Below are 16,597 nucleotides of genomic sequence, written 5' to 3' on the forward strand. Positions count from 1 at the left end.
AGGGATCCCTCCTCCGTTGCTCTTCATGAGATTTTTTCCATTTTTTGTCCTGTTAAAAGGTTTTTTGGGGGAATTCTTCCTTATTCTAATCGAGGGTCTAAGGATAGAGGATGTTGTATACAGTATACATCCTCTATCTGATTAGTGGACGACCCATTCCACCCCCTGAGCCGTAGCTGCTCTCCTCATGTACTTAAGTTTGGTTTTGTTTGAGTGGAAGTGTGACAAGAGATATCATCAGCATGAGGCTCTACCTTTATTTCAGCTTTTCTGAAACCATTTGTACCCACCTGGTGTATGAAGGGCTCCAGTGGAACGCCTCCTCCTCGTGCTCGAAGTGAAGCCCCTCCCCCCGGCCCCGTCCCCTGTAGCTTGCTGTCCATGTTGTTGGTGTGAGGGAGGCACATGGCTCCTGGCGGACGCACCACGCCTCCTGCAGAGAAGAGGAGGATTTAACAAAAAGGTAGTGCCGATACGATACCTGAGCTGAACGAATGATACGGTGAATCGATTTCCCTTCGTGATAGCAAAGTTTATCTATCAATTAATACCAAAATGATACTTTTTCGATATCTTACTTAACGAAATATGAGTACAAAAGTCTTTTTATTTCAATTTTAAATAAACTTTTCAAACAGTAAATGATGCTTAAACACAAACACTTGTACAATCACCTCCCAAAAATACAGTCAGATGTTGCCAAAACTAGCAATTATGATTAAAATCACAAACTAAAAGAGTAAGAAAACCAGATTACAAAGCTGAGCAGCCATTTCACACTCAGTACCACATACACATTTCAGTTATTAAGCAGTATTAAGGTTAAAACCTGCAGGTGTTCTCTGTAGTTTGCAAACTTGAAACTTTGAACACACAAAATCAATGTAAGCAACATCTTTCTGCACACTAATACTGTCCTCTGTTGTTTCCAACTCAATCTTTGTACACAAAGCGATAGTGTTTTTAGTGTTTTAAATTAAAAGCCATCTAAAAATACTGATCTGTGCTCTGAAATTGTGGTATAAAATTGTTTGTTAAAAAATTGTAAAGCTACTTGAGAAAAATGTGTGATTTGTGACTTTAGGCAGTACAAATAAAACTGACTTGACTTTGTCTAAGGAACATGTGGGCAAAGTCACATTTATAATGGCCTGATATAATGGAATTTATCTGAATGATTATATATTTTTCTTTGGTTCATCAGTCAAAAGAAATGATGTGAAACCAGATAAACGAAACCAAACTACAGGTGTGAACATTGAAAATTCCCCCATTTATCAAAAAAATACTTGTGACCTTCAGCTGACGGTGTTAGTGATCTGTGGGAACGCCACTTTAATATGACAGGGTGGTCATGGTCTTACCCGGGGCATGGGCTCTGGTGTGCGGTGACGGGGAGGGGGGGGCGCAGGGCACCACGGGCTGCTGGGAGCGCACGCCGGCCCCGGGGGGAGGCGGCGCCAGACCGAAAAACCACCTCGCAAAGCCTCCAATCAGAGTGCTCCAATCCACCGCCGGCAGCACAGAGACCCAATCAGGACAGGGGGTGGGGGGGCAGAGTTCGGGGGAGGGCAGGAGAAGCAGGGTGTCAGTAGGGCAGGGTCACCACTTCCTGTAGAGAGAGGAAATGAAACAATATTAAGTTAAAGCTGCTTTGATAAGAGTCTTTTTGGCTTCTTACAGTGAAGTAAATGTGCTTTTAAGGGAGTTTTTCCTTATTGGAGTCGAGAAATATCCCCGAAGGATAGAGCACGTTGTACTGCTGCACAGATTGTAAAAAACCTCCTGAGGTGAATTTGTGATTTGTGATATCGGGCTGTACAAATAAAAATTGGCTGGACTCAAACTGGTGGAGTTTGTTGGGAGTGACATATAGCCTGCGTGGAACAACGGCCTGAGAAGACAAATTAATCTTTCAGCACTAAACAACATTCCCATTAACAACACTCTTAATCCACTGATCCACTGATTCTGAACTACGCAGTTTCTATTCGCCTTATAAAGATAACACACCGTTTTCTGGGCATGTCGCCACAAACAGTTGACATCAAATGTTTCAGCATGACGGCTTCCAACAGACTGTCACACCTGGTCGGCAGCCAACACACACACAGAGTACACACACACAGAGAGAATACAGACACATATTCCTATACTCCGATCAGCTCAATGAGTAGGGCGAGATAGCAGCACTACCAGGTTCAGAAAAAAAAAAACGTCCCCCTGAGCACAATTTTTGCTTGACTGTTAGCCTCTAATGATGTGGAGGGTTAACAAGAAGAGCTCTTGGTTTGGAGAGGTACTTCTAAACGATGAGCCTTCTTAGTATAAAAAAAAGCCCATAAATTATGACCTTTAACTTCCTGAAACACACAAACAAAATGTCTTAAAGATATGGGTCATAATTTTGATGTAGCGCCTCCAGATGTACTCCCAGTTCTCTGCGGGTGATTTGAAATCCAAAACATCATCAGTTATCTGAGAGGACGTTTTGTGATTCAGGATTTATTCCCCGTTGAGCCATCGGCTCACACTTTGATAAAAACAACGAACAACAGAAAGGAATCAAAGCCCGTCTGTTGCTGAGTAACATCTAAAATAAAAACCACATTATAAATGATTTGAGTTTGAAACAATGACACTGGAGACAAAAACAATTGAGTACAATATTGTTATATTTTTCCGCCAATTACCACATCAAACAGCTAAAGACACCACACAAATGTAATAGAGCTTGTTTCTATCATTCAATGATATGAATTATTCAAATGATCACTCTCATTATTTTATTGAAGATCTGGTTTAATGTTGTGCCCATTTTTTAAATTTGTTTTGTTTTATATTGTTTTGATGTGAAAGCAGCATGAGAGGCTTTTTTATAATGTAAACTCATCATGAACCTCCTAAAAGCCTGCTACTCTTCCAGGATTAGTGTCGTTTTATAGATTCATTTCACTTTGTGGTGTAAGACTCATACCACATACACCACAGTATACGGCAAAAAGGATGTGGACATGGGGGTCTGGGGCTGTTTTTCCTAGTTTGGTCTTGTCCACTTAAGGATAATTCTGGTTTATTTCAACCTGATGTATTTCCCATAAATATGGTCATTGTGGCTCTTTGGGTCATGCAAATGTTGTCAGTTATGTTGAAATTTGGGGAAAATGAGGACTGGAGCAAAACAACATATCAAGGCAAACTGCTTTCCAAATAAACATGATTTTTATATTAATCATTTCAAACAGACTGGAAGTAAACACAGAAACTAGCCGTTATGGCTAACTGCATAGGGATCTACATCCAAAATTACCAAAATCTAGTGAAAAGTCTTCCCAGAAGAGTGGAGTCTACTACAGCAGCAGTTTAACGTTCATGGTTTTCAAATGACATGTTCACATATGGGTGTATTTGGCCATATTTTCATGCTTTTTTTCCCCTCCTCTCGTTGCCTTTTCTCAAATCCCCCTCTAAAATCTACCGCCTAATTCTCCAAAGCTACCGTGCACCTCAAAGCTGCCCCTCAATGACTCATCGCCTGCCTGAAGACGAGAAGAAAGGATGAAAGAAGAGAAGAAGAAAGGATGAAAAAAAAAGGGAACAAAGAAGAAGACGAATGGGAGTGAGAAGCAGGCCTATTAATGATGTCACAACCTGCTTGTGTGTGTGTGTGTGTGTGTGTGTGTGTGTGTGTGTGTGTTTGTTTCTGAAGGCATGGTCAGTATCAAGGATTTAGTGAGGCATGTCAGTCGCCGATGATGTCACAGTGTAGGCTCAAAATAATGGAGAAACACCAAGCACAGACTCCACATGCAGCTACATATATATATTTACTCGCCCTACGTGGCTTTTTACTTTATTGTTGAATTATTGTGTCTTATATAAGTCTTATAGTTGAACCATGCAGAGTTCTGGTGTTAGCAAGTCCAGCTGGTCAATACGAACTTTAAACTGACTGGCTCGCCAAGCTTTAATTGGCAGCTAACATCGCAGCTAATAATGCAGCCGATACACATGATTCACAAGGACCGCGACAACAAACTGCAAATATAACATAAATACATTTAACACAAATATACTGGGCAAAACATGTGTCCAACTGGTGATCATCAAACTTACTTCAGCCAGGTTTCTGACCTATAGTGCAGCGGAGAGTTTTTTTCCTCACACATCCCCGTCTGACTGCGAGCAATTAGGCTGTTTGTCTCTATATGTCAAACATACTTTCTGACATAGCGACTCGCTGCTCTGATTAATTACAGCAAAGCTGTAGCTGAGATGAATCAGACAGACCCTGATGCAACTAATCTTGTTATCAGTGTAGTTAGTAGATGAGGTTTAAAAACACGGCTTTTTCAGTGAAATGACACTCTAAGACAAGATAAGTTTATTGTCTGTCAAGGCTAAACAATAAACACTTAAAACACATTTAAAAAACAACAACAAAACACATACAGTTAAAGCTCCAGCTGACAAGGACAATATTAAACATGACAGTTCCTATTTTAGTTTGTTCAGGCTGATGATCGCAGAGGGAATAAAAGATTTTTTTGTAAATGTTCTTCCGGGCCAGTGGGACTTTGTAACGTTGACCCGATGGCAGTAACTGGAGGGACTGGTGGAGGGGGTGATGGGGTGAGAGGGGTGTACAGTTCAGACAGGGGAGTTGGGGGTGAACTAATTATTTTGCTGGTCTGATTAGTTATGTGGGAGAGTTTAGTTTAATGTTTGGTGGTGAGGATGTTGTACCAGGATGAGATGTTGAAAGTGAGTATGGATTCAATTAGTGTCCTGTAAACCAGGGTTAAAAAGCCGTTGCTGACTGCTTGTTTTGTCTTCAACATCACATCTAGTATGTGCATGCTTCATTTCCTGTAAATCCCCTGTGTGCGGATAAGTGGTTGAATTCGACGGGAAGGGCGGACTCGGCCAGTGAAAATGAAAAGTACTATGTAGAGAGTTAATTACAGCATGCAAATACTGTAAATTGAATGTCAACAGTCCACAAGAAAGGGGATGGATTACCCCACAAAGCCGAGTCACACTGCTTTGTTACAGTACAAAAGTTAAATTCGTGGCTAAAATTATAATGGTGGTTAAAAAACAAGACCTTGTTTTTAACAACAAGACCTTGTTTTTAACCACCATGACGAAGCTTTCCATAAGCGCCGGCTGCCAGCCAAACAGACGACTACTCATTTAAGTCCGGCTACTTTATTATATTAATTTTTGATTCTAATATAATAGTTTTAATTAACAAGTTGCGATTCACTATGCATGTACATTTACAACCACTAGCCTCCGCTTGAAAACAATGCGAGCATGATGACAGAGAAAAGTGCCTCTCTTGTGTGTATCAGTCCCCACATACTCTATATAAATGTGTGTGTGTGTGTGCTCAGCTGAGAGGTCGTGTCCTGCCGAGCGAGAGAGCGGAGAGTCGTTTTTAATGTTTGACAAATATTAGAAAATAATTAATGACAAAACACATTATGAGCTGCATTGATTACACAGACAGGAAACATCCTCATTAGACGAGCTACTTCAGAAAACACTGGTGGCACCAAGATGACGATTCTGCAGTTGAAGTATTAAAAAGTCCAGTGAAAGTGCTGCATTTTCCATATATGCCACACAGATGTTTATGGGCTTTATAAAATGAATGAATTATCTTTATTCAGTCATCTCTAAGACATATTGCAAACACGTGTAAAACAGCCAATGTTGTCAAAGTAACAGACCTGTTTCATATGAGGAAGATGCAGGTTATGCCTCAGCCTCACACTCAGGATGACAGTGAAGATGACATTGAAGAGAAGATGACGAGAAGTTGAGTTGATTCAGTGGATTCACATGATTTGAGTCAAGTGATTCACATGTTTTCTTATTTTAGTTATTTTTGGCATAGGTTTAGATAATTTAATTTAAAACTAATACATAGGCTAGATAAGACACAGGATTAAAAACATGTTCCCCCTTAAAATAACCTTGTTTATTTTCATTGAATTGAAATTGAGTGCATTTATGTTTCTAGTAAAACAATACATGAACCTTCACAGTGGCATGTCTTGATAAACCTTACAGTAAAGGTGTCAATAAGTAAATAAAAAATAATAAAAAATAAGGTCTAATGATTCTTAATTATAAAAGTTCTGATCAGTCAGGAATAGGTGAGGTTTTAAATATTAACAGCTATTTACAGAGTATGTGGGCTAAAACACACAAGAAGCCTAATTCTCCTTTACAATAATTCACTACATGATAGGTAAACTCATTAAAATATGCAATGATTAAGATCAGTGCATATATGACGGAGCAGTGGCATTAGGCCACCGGCGTACCCTCAGACCCCCGGACCTCCCCTAGCTGGCTACTTTTCCCTACTGGCTGGCTACTTCACATCCTTGGAAAGCCCTGCCATGATAAACATGCTGGTCATAAACAGTGTCAAAAGGTAAACTATCGTTCAGTGTCCAGTTTCAATTTCAATTATTCATCAATGGCTTCACATTAAAAGCTTTGCACCGGTCCACCAATGGAAGGCTTTTATTGTGAATTTGTCACTGAGATTAGCAGATGACTATATATTATTTATTCAATAGAACCTCAATCACTTTTTTTGATGTGGACATTTTTTGGCTTTTTTGGTTTGGGTTTTAAACAATGCAACAGAGAGAAGTAAATAAAAGATGCAGTTACAAGCGAGTTGGTTAAATGAGGAACTGCAGGCTGCTTAGTGAAAAGCTCAAAACCTCCAACAATTCATTGAAGTAAGAAATATCTTCATGTGCAGTTCATGTTGTGCAAAAAACACACTGACACTTGGCCCACATCACAGGCTCCGGTCACGACGGCTCACAGCACGGTGCACGAATTTAACCATGCAGGAAATTCAATATCCAACAGTCTGATCTCAAGTCATGATCCAAGCTTGACCAAGCATGAGCCCCAGATGCAGGCGGGAGCGCACGCACACGCACACGCACACGCACACACACACACACACACACACACACACACACACACACACACACACACACACAGAGTAAACAGTGTTTCCCATGAGCAATGAATTCTAAAGTTAGCAGCAAACAGTAAACATCGGGGCACATCTGTTCTGTTCTGGGATCAGAAAAATCACCTTGATGAACCATGACTTCTAACATCCCACTGCACTCAACAACACAAACACACACACACACACAGACAATCCAATATTTCAAGATGTGAACACATCCACTGGGGTCTGTGGTGCATATTCACATATTCAGGATGTGCCAAAATTATTAATTAATGCTAACTTAAACCTGCAGTGCGGAACTTTTACATATAAATGAATCAATGTCCATAACATTCAAGCCCTGGCCAAACAAGTTCACACAATGCTGATTAAACTTATCACCACCAGATAAATGTATCTGTATTTCACAGTACTCTCAGAACTTCTCAAATCTTTGGGAATCTCACAGGGGGGCTGTTTTCAGTCTCTTGCTCCAGTATACTGTGCGCTAAACAATTCACTGGTGTCTTTAGTCCACTGAAATACAATATGAAACAGAACTGGCAGATAAGATAAATGGTCCGCAGCCATTTTATATTTTAAAAAGTTAACTGCATTAATGAATGAGTGAATTAATTTGAAAGCATCTTACAGTCTCCTGCCTGTACGAGGATAACAAACTTAGGGGGAGGCAGAGTGTTCCGCTGTGTTATTAACGTCGTGTCTCCAGCAGTGGAGAGCAGCCTCTCTGCTGCATCATTAGCTTTTTAGTTATTTTCTTCACCTCAGAGATGGTTTAAGTTGTTTAATGCTGCAGCGCGTGTTGGTCAGTCGGTCTTGTTTGTTACTGCTAGAGTTCGCTGCTCCGCTCCGCTAACCTTAGTCACTGAGTGACAGCTTACTACTACTTCATGTTTGTCTTGCAAAGGTAATTATTTGCTCATTAAATCAAAAATGCTTGCAACTGCTGCCTTTTGTGAAGATGAACTCTAGTGTGAGCATGCTGTAGACTGTCCAGGTGCTGCACTGCCCTTGCAGCTGAGTTTCAGCTTTTTGTTCCGTCAACATCACGTTATTAACTAACATTTAGAAAATTGATTTTTGACATTTGTGAACTGATGCAGAATCGTCCACATCGGGATAAATCTTAGAATCGATTTTTTCCCCCACCCCTACAAATAATGCTGTTAAACATGAACTAATCCTCATCAAAACACTGACAAAAATTATTATTAAATATGCTGTATTTTTGTATATATAGATAATGAAGTCTAGAGTCTAACTTTACAGAACAGTAAATCCTACATTCCTAAAGTAAAATGATGAATGTGACTGTCACAGTATCAATTTACTTTTTCTGTTCTGTCAACCACTAAGTTTGTTTTTATTCAAGACGCCAAACCTTACATATCTGCATTTCCTGTAAATATATTCACCTAAAATACAGTAAGCTGCAGTGATACTATGATGCTGGAAAACACAGAACAATAAACCAACATTTACACTTCTGTTAGAGACACTGCAGCATTACAATAGTGATGAAAACAAATGAATTTCTGTTTCTTTTTTGGTCTTTCCACTGCTGCCATGCAGTCCCAGTGGTAGCGAAGTCATTAGGAATTATGTTGCAATGCTGCTCAGCTGGGTAATGTCACATTGATTCAGTGATCTGTAAGGTAAGTAATAAGCACTGAAACTTGTGCTGATGGGAGTTATTTGTATTCAAAGGACTGAACTTGTGATTTTGTTATTTTATACTTTTGATATAAGGGCAGAATTTTGTGTTTCGAGGTAAGAATTTAGCAAGTCAGTTTGGCTTTTTACATGAAGAGTTCTGCTCACTGAAACTCTGTTGTTAAAAATGGAGCCAAAGCAGCTGCAAAATACTGTAAAGGGACACATACTGCAGTAACAATACTGCAAAATCTGACACATTTGAATCATCTCACTGTATATATTGTCATATCACCCAACCCTAACATAAGGACCAACTGCCTAATAAAACAAATTCAGATTCACCACTGGTAAATACTGATACTCCAGCTTTGACCCTGGTTCAGATCTATAAGTGTCAGGTCAGACAGAGGTGGGTATTGGGGTATTCGGTGAACAGCTGGTGTAAAGCCTCTGTACGGTGGTCTTGTCTCTGTTAGTGTATCTATATGTGTCTCTATTGAATTCCTGGCACACAGACAACAGGTGTGTGGATTCGGCAGGCAGCGACCTGTATGCAGCGTGATGCAGAGGGCTGGGAATAGGCTGGTGGAGGGCAAAGTCAAGGACGACTTGCCTCCCCCCTCCTCTCTCCTATATACACACATCATCCTCCTCCTCCTGTTTACTTCATACCTCTCCACAGATCCCCTCACCCCCCAAAACCTCATCCCTCTTTCCACTCTCTTTTCTCCTGAGGCTGGGGGATATCAAAGAATCATACGGTATAGATATAATATTTTGACCAAATACTGTGACTCAGTATTGATATATATATTGATATACTACAGTAAAAGACAGGGCACCAATATGCACAGTCAAAAATGAGTAATAATGCAGGTGACTCAAGATATGAGCTCCCTGCTACAAAAATTTCACACTGCAGGATTTATACTGAAAAGATTGACTATATGCATTAAAACTGATTTCTGTTCTGTTCTGCTCGTACAATTCTTTGTCACTTTTTATGTTCTGAGTCAACGACTAGAGGATTTTAAACATGAGGGAATATTAAAGCTCGACAGAAATCTTGGGCCTCATGCAAGAAGCACTCTTACGAACAGATTCATTCTTAAAATGCACGTACGGGTGATTTGAGAACATTTGTGGCGTTAATCAGTTTTCTCATACTTATAATTTTCTCTTATGTATTAACAAAATGTACAAGTTCAGACCTGTTGTATGTGTCATGAACAGATCACATCTGCATTTCTTCACGGGGGAGAAATACTTGTTTGACTTACAATTATAATGTCCTGATCTGAATTAATTCTGAGTTTAATAGGATACCGAAATTAACAAAAAATTTAATATGCAAGTAAAACAAACAATGCAAAATTTATATTCTGTTTACCATATTATCATCATCATGGCTGCCAGTTTACTGAAAGGTTTTTTAGATTTTTTTAACTTTTATTGGCATATTTTGGTGAAGCAACTTCTACATTTCAGTGTGAAATGTCTCTCACCCTGACAGCCGTCTGAGTGTCTCTCTGCAGATCTCTGTCCAGTATCATGTTGTGTTACAGCTGACGGTGTAACATCACCTGTAGACTTTAATATTCTCCCCTCTCTATCTCTGTGACTGTCACATCCCATTAAGTGCCGCTTTGCTTTAGAAAGATGTTTTTTAGCATCTAACTTCTTAATCTCTGTCAGAGTGCAGAGCTGTTCTGATGACATATTAGCTTGAGTCATGTTTTCTAACTGTTTCGGGTCTCCTACTGTCACTTCTTAATTTGCTACGTGAAGTCGCACAGTGTTTTTACTCTTGGGAGCCTTTTGTGAAAGAAACTCGCCCGTAAACGGAGCAGAACGCTGAATTCGACTTGAAACACTTGTGTGAGAAAACCTCACAGAGAAAAGTCAGAGAATTTTAGGATAAAAATACAAAAATGTTCTTCCATGAGGCCCATTGACTTGATTTACAGAGTGACATATTGATTTACTGAAAGAAAGACAGGAAGAAAGAAACAAAAACCAAGTAAATCTCCAGGTCGTGATTGAATCTGTGGGAGGTAGACAGATAAATTCACGGTCTAAACAAACAAACAAACAACTCAACCTCTAATCGGCCGCCTGTGTCCTGCCAGGTGTGATGAATGACCTGAGCAGCCAGCCAATCAGCTTAGAGGATCTGAGGGAGCATAGCTTACGTCATCAGCCATCAGTGGGACAAAGCTGTGGGCTCACTACAGCTCTAAGACACTGACAGACTGATTAAGCCGCTATTTCTGACTGACTGACAATGTCTGTGTGTGTGTGTGTGTGTGTAGGATTCCTCCTGCCCTTCAGTAAGTCAGAGATAGAGCCAATTAAGGAGTTCCACGAATATCTAAGAGTAGATGTGTGTCGTTTGGCAGCCTGAATTTTAAGGGTTACTGAGGATTTGCAGCACATTCATCATTTCTAGGAGACATCGTCCTCCTGGTAGAGTAGTTTTAATGATTCAATTTAAATTGCATATCACTCTTTGGTTTGTCAGGAGAGTTGTTGCAGGCTTACAAAAACTTCAGGAACTAAAGTTATTAGAATTTTTTAATTATGCACCTGGAGTTAAATTGTCAAAGTCCTTGGATGCGTAAACATACTTGGAAAATAAAGATGATTCTGATGTGCATCAATTAATCAATTAGCAAAATCAATTTAATCAGCTAACTGTTTGAGCTCTACTCTTCTCCATCAATCTTAACATATTTTGTTGCAAAAGATGTCTCTCAGCTACTCTCACTCATCTTATCTTAGCGTACAGTGGACTAAATGTGGTTACAATCAACAGACAACTGTTCCACCTGTATGAAAATCATCTGAGGTAATCAGATTATAATCTTTCAGAGGTCAACCAGATTATAATCTGTCACAGGTCGACACAGGCCTCACACTGGGAACTTGAGGTAGTGACAACCACAGTTATGAAGCACCACACTACAGCAGAGTGATGAACTTGTTGAAGTTGTGCAGTAGCTGCATGAAATAATAGTTGAAGTCTTGCCAGTTTGTAGACTCATCGCCACCACTGACGTTTTTGTTATTTGATTACAGTGTCAGATTTCCTTCTATCAACCGTCAACACAGCTTCAGTGTCGACTGAAAACGACATTGAAGGGACAAATACATCACTCAGATTGATTTGAGAAAAAGAACGGCCCCTGCCAACAAAGAAAACAGCTAACATGAACACAATGTCACAATATAGCAGTTCAGTCTGATTATCAAACTGAATCTTCTCATCTTTCCTTTCACTTGTGGATTGTTTTGTTAGTTCCGCCTCAAGAGGGGTCAATGCAACCACCTCTGTACCAGTAAATCATTCATCCCACATCATTGTGTGACAACAACTAGCTGTGTTAGTCCAAATTTACATCAGAGCGCTCGGTGCTTGCTGCCAGGAGGCAGCCACTTCAGTTCAAGAGTGTACTTATCCCTCTTCTTCAGTGAAGTTTAGCGGGATTAAACCATCAAAAAAGGGGAAAGAACCACATTTAGCTGCAGCGTGTACATGGTCATGTAAGAGCTTTACTGATAGAAACTAATTACTGCATGTGGATTCGAAGTGAAATAGTTCTGGTATCTTGGGTTCTTGTTAATGAGTAACGGTAATGGACAAGCACATCGATGTAGCAACAGCTAGGGCTGTGACGATAACCACATTACCACAATATCAAGGTCATATGATGCCTATTCTGGGGTTGAGCTCATTACCATCATCACCGCATTTTTTTTTCTAAATGCCAAAAACAACCAGATGGAGATACGTTGGAGAATCAGTGTTGCCTCAGCTTACTCTGGGCATGAGGCTGCAAGACCTCGGCATCACTCCACTAGAACAACCACCCAGGGAGACGCCAAAAGCAGTGCCCAAGGAAGTGGAAGCACTGCAAGCGAGCCAGCATCCGAGCTAGGCTAAAGACTAACCCCAGTCGACCAGCTCTCCAATCCTCCTCATCAACGTTCGCTCCGTTGACAATAAAATAGACTACCTAGGACTGCTTCTGACCTCCCAGAGAGAAATGACAAACTGCTGTGCCCTCATCTTCACTGAGACATGGCTGTACGACAATATCTCCAACTCCACTATCCAACTAGCCGTCTACCCACTCTCCAGTCTGACAGGATCCCTTTATTGTGTGGTAAGACCCAAGGCAGTGGCCTGTGTGTTTATATTAACAAAGACAGGTGTATGAAAGCAGCGATCATCTCTGCACACTGCTCAGCATTAGCGGAGGTTCTGGCAGTCAAATGTTCCACCTTTTTATCTATTCAAATTATTTTTGGACTGTAAAATCAGATTAAAAAGACATTATTTTATATTATATTGGCGATAAACTGTCAAACCGCAGGGATACATTGCTTTTTCACCACGGTAAGCAATAATCCATACTGTCACAGCCCTAGTGTCAGCAGCAATGCAGACACTGTGCTGGACTGACATACACACTGGAGTACTGTATAAAAGTAATCTCCTGGCCTGAGAACAACTTGTGATCCTCCTTGAGGAGCTGGAGGACAAAGCTGAGGAGGAGAACAAGGTCTGGGATACTTTGTTTAGTCTGCTGATACAGCAACCTGCACCCAGGTAAGCAGCAAAAAAATGGATGAATGAATCTTATCAGGAAACACAAGCATAAGATCCACAGAAAATGCACTATGAGGAAACTGATGGACAAGAAAATAAGCAACATAAAGGTGTTTCCTGCCTGTTATATTGGACCTTAAGTGTATATTACATGAAGAAGTGACATGAAAACAATCAAGTGAGGAAATTTTCATCTTCCGTTTCTTGGCGGTATTTGTTCTAAATCTAAAATCCTAGCCTGGTGCTTCCACTTGGACAAATTCAGTGTTCTAGATGAATCCCAAAATTCAATACACAGCTGAGACGTCATCATTGTCATCATCATCATCGTCATCACCCTCATCATGATGTCTTCACTCAGCAGCTTTGTGTGAGTTATCTCTGAGTGGTTGCATTTGTGAAGCGGATCATGCATAACCAGGCTAAATAATGCTAAATAAGGGCTGGAGGTAGCTACTGCTGACACACACACACACACACACACACACACACTAACTATTATCCTGTGATAAACACAAACACACAGAGAAACACAAGTTTGTGAGGTCTGAGTGGTGTGAAAAGAGAGACCCAGGTTCAAGTGTAACTCAGGGAAAAAGTAAGACGTAATGAAAGAAGGCGGGAGGGATAGATAGTCAAGGAAGAAAAGACAATCTTGAGCGGAGGAGGACAGGATGAAATGAGAGGAAAAAAAGAGGTAGTGAAGTAAAGGAAGAAGTAATGAAGAAAAGGAAGAGGAAGCAATTAAACAAAAGTATGAGGCAATGATAGACCTGAGGAGGCAGTTAAAGAATAGAGGAAGTAGTGTAAGAAAAACTCTCTTTCTCTTTCTCTGTATCATTCAGCCCCGTGGGAGTGAAACCCCAAACACACATGTCAGATTCAAAAATCACAAACTACAACTGGGAAAAACACAAAAACATACACACAGCTGCTGCCCATGTCCCCTGACAGAGTTCAACAGCTGCTGAGCAACAGACACACACACACACACACACACACACACACAGAGAACAATCCGTCCTGTCAACAATCGTCCGGGTGAGACAACAGTTCAGATCTGTCAAAACTACCACCAAGACCTCACGTCTGCCATCTGGGCTCGTTTCTCACCACAAACCTAACAGCCAGTCCATACAGAAACCGTGTTAGACGTCCATCAAACACGTGTCTCATGGAAAAGATCTGCTTCCATTTTGCCAAAACTAACAATCCACACAGACTACGAGACTCCGGGATATTGTTCAAGTGTTTTTTTTGTCCCTTTGGCGTGACAGACAGCTGTTGAATTTATATGATCTCAATTTATAAACAGTATCTATATTGATTGAACAAGGCTCCCTGTGTGGCTATGAACTTGCTGGGAAAAAAAGATCAATGAATCAATAGATAAAAACCATGCAGGAGCTTACATGATGGCTATTTTTGTTCAGTAGATTTCTGATGTCAGCCTGGTGAGAACAGTTTGGCCGAAGTTTGACATGAGTGACTTACACGCCGATCACGTCTCGCTTTTGATGTGGATTTCCAGTAAGAATATGGGGTTGCCACGGCAACCAAAACTCAAGACATACCAGTCAAGACTTCCAATGAGGTACAAAAGTTTTTGGTGAGACGTATTTTGTCAAACTGCTGTTTTCAAGTTCAAGGATGAACTTTTGATCTCAACTTCTCAGCCAACATGTACGAGAAGTCCTGAAAGTGCTCCGATAAATAGAAATTTTAACATCTACAATTCCACGACAACTGGGCAAAACATATCTGCTGATGAAGATCATGTGATATTAATGAAAGCTCCAGAACATCTACTAAATGAACTTTGTGGTGAGATGAGTGATAATGAAAATGTTGTTACTGTCACTATCACAGAGCCAAATAAGTGCCATTTTTTCGCTTATTAGCAAACTTTACATTTAGGTTGCAATTCTCCAGAAAGCCTTATTTTTCATTTAAAGGAAGTTACATGATGGATGCTTGTCATGTGTCTCAGATGGCTCACATGATCTTCTGTCTGATCAAAATCAAAACAATGCCAGACAATACATTATAGAGAAATACAAAATTCCTTCAGAGTGAGACGTCTGTCCTCTCTCCTGCTCTCTGCTGTAAACACACCCAGCTGTTAGTGAGCAGCTGCTCTCATCTCAGTGCTTGTTTTCAGCAGAAACTCTCCTGCTCACTGACAGCCTGCTCTCGGTGTGTCTCTCTCCGGATGGCAGGCAGGATGCTCCGGTTCAGGTTCAAAGCAGCAATCATCCTCTGGCTCGTACCCGCATCTGTGTGCGCCGCAGCCCGGCTGTACACGGAGGAGGACTCGCTAATAAACCTGAGCAGCAGCAGCCTGAAGCCCGCCGTCAGTAACTCCTCCTCGACCTGGTTGGTCCAGTTCTACTCCTCCTTGTGCGGACACGGCATCCAGTACTCCAGCACACGGAGGGCCCAGGACATCAAAAGTACCGCAGACAGACTTGTTTCACCGTCAGTCCTTTGTAAACAGTAACACCAGACCCTACTCAAAATACAGCTAATATTTGTTCCTAATTAATCAGTAAAACGACATTAACTTGTAAAGTATCACTTGTGTTTTCTGATTCTACTTCATCCTCTGCTCAGTTCAGCATTCATACAATATAAAGATCAAATGTTAATTTAAGCTAAATCTAAGCTAAGTCGTGTGGCTGAAATGTTTTGTTGGGCGAAGCAACTATAAAGTAGCACATTTTTGAATGAAATTCTGAGTGATGGGATGATCCTTGCACTCTTTATTTTATCCTGCGACTAACCGACCAATGAAAACTTGGTTGACTACGACTCTTCTCATCGACTATTTAGGGGCAGCTCTACAAACAGTAGGAGTAGATGTGGAAGGAAATGTATTACTTGAAGAAGCAGAATAACTCCTGCTGATATAGAGATACTGCAGAAAGGTCTGTGTGAGTGATGAGTGTTAATAAATTATTAGAGGCTAATTTTCAACATGCAGATAATCTCCCTTTCTTAAATTAAAAGGCTGATTACTGCCTATCATTCCTGCACGGTGGGAATACTTTTTATTTACGTGATACTGTCATCTGATTTCTTCTATAAAGATTGTCTATTCATCAAGTCACCTCATGTTCCTCAGGGCTGCACTGATGAAATATGAGTACAACACTGAGAAATGGTATTCAACAATTTCACCTCATTTTATATGCAACAGTAAATTTTGTTAATTACTGCTACAGCAGCATTTCCCCTGCCATTGCCTTGGAGGGGTGGCCTAGCCTGCCAACAGGACCCCTCCACCCCTCCTCAAAGAAACAAAATAGGCT

General features: G+C 40.6%; 1 protein-coding gene across 2 annotated transcripts in view; it reads right to left on the reverse strand.

Moving 5' to 3' along the window:
- Nucleotides 1-16,597, reverse strand: part of ip6k1 (inositol hexakisphosphate kinase 1) — a 33,045-nt gene that overhangs the window by 10,989 nt on the left and 5,459 nt on the right. For both annotated transcript variants that reach the window (XM_042406267.1, XM_042406268.1), the window contains exons 2-3: nt 1,365-1,612; nt 291-433 (exon numbers count right to left, since the gene is read on the reverse strand). In XM_042406267.1, the coding sequence (XP_042262201.1) occupies nt 291-407 (117 nt within the window). In that variant the 5' untranslated portion in view covers nt 408-433; nt 1,365-1,612. The remainder of the gene's footprint in view (nt 1-290; nt 434-1,364; nt 1,613-16,597) is intronic.

The sequence above is a fragment of the Thunnus maccoyii genome, chromosome 3, assembly GCF_910596095.1.
Source record: "Thunnus maccoyii chromosome 3, fThuMac1.1, whole genome shotgun sequence".
In the NCBI taxonomy this organism is placed as follows: Eukaryota; Metazoa; Chordata; class Actinopteri; order Scombriformes; family Scombridae; genus Thunnus; species Thunnus maccoyii.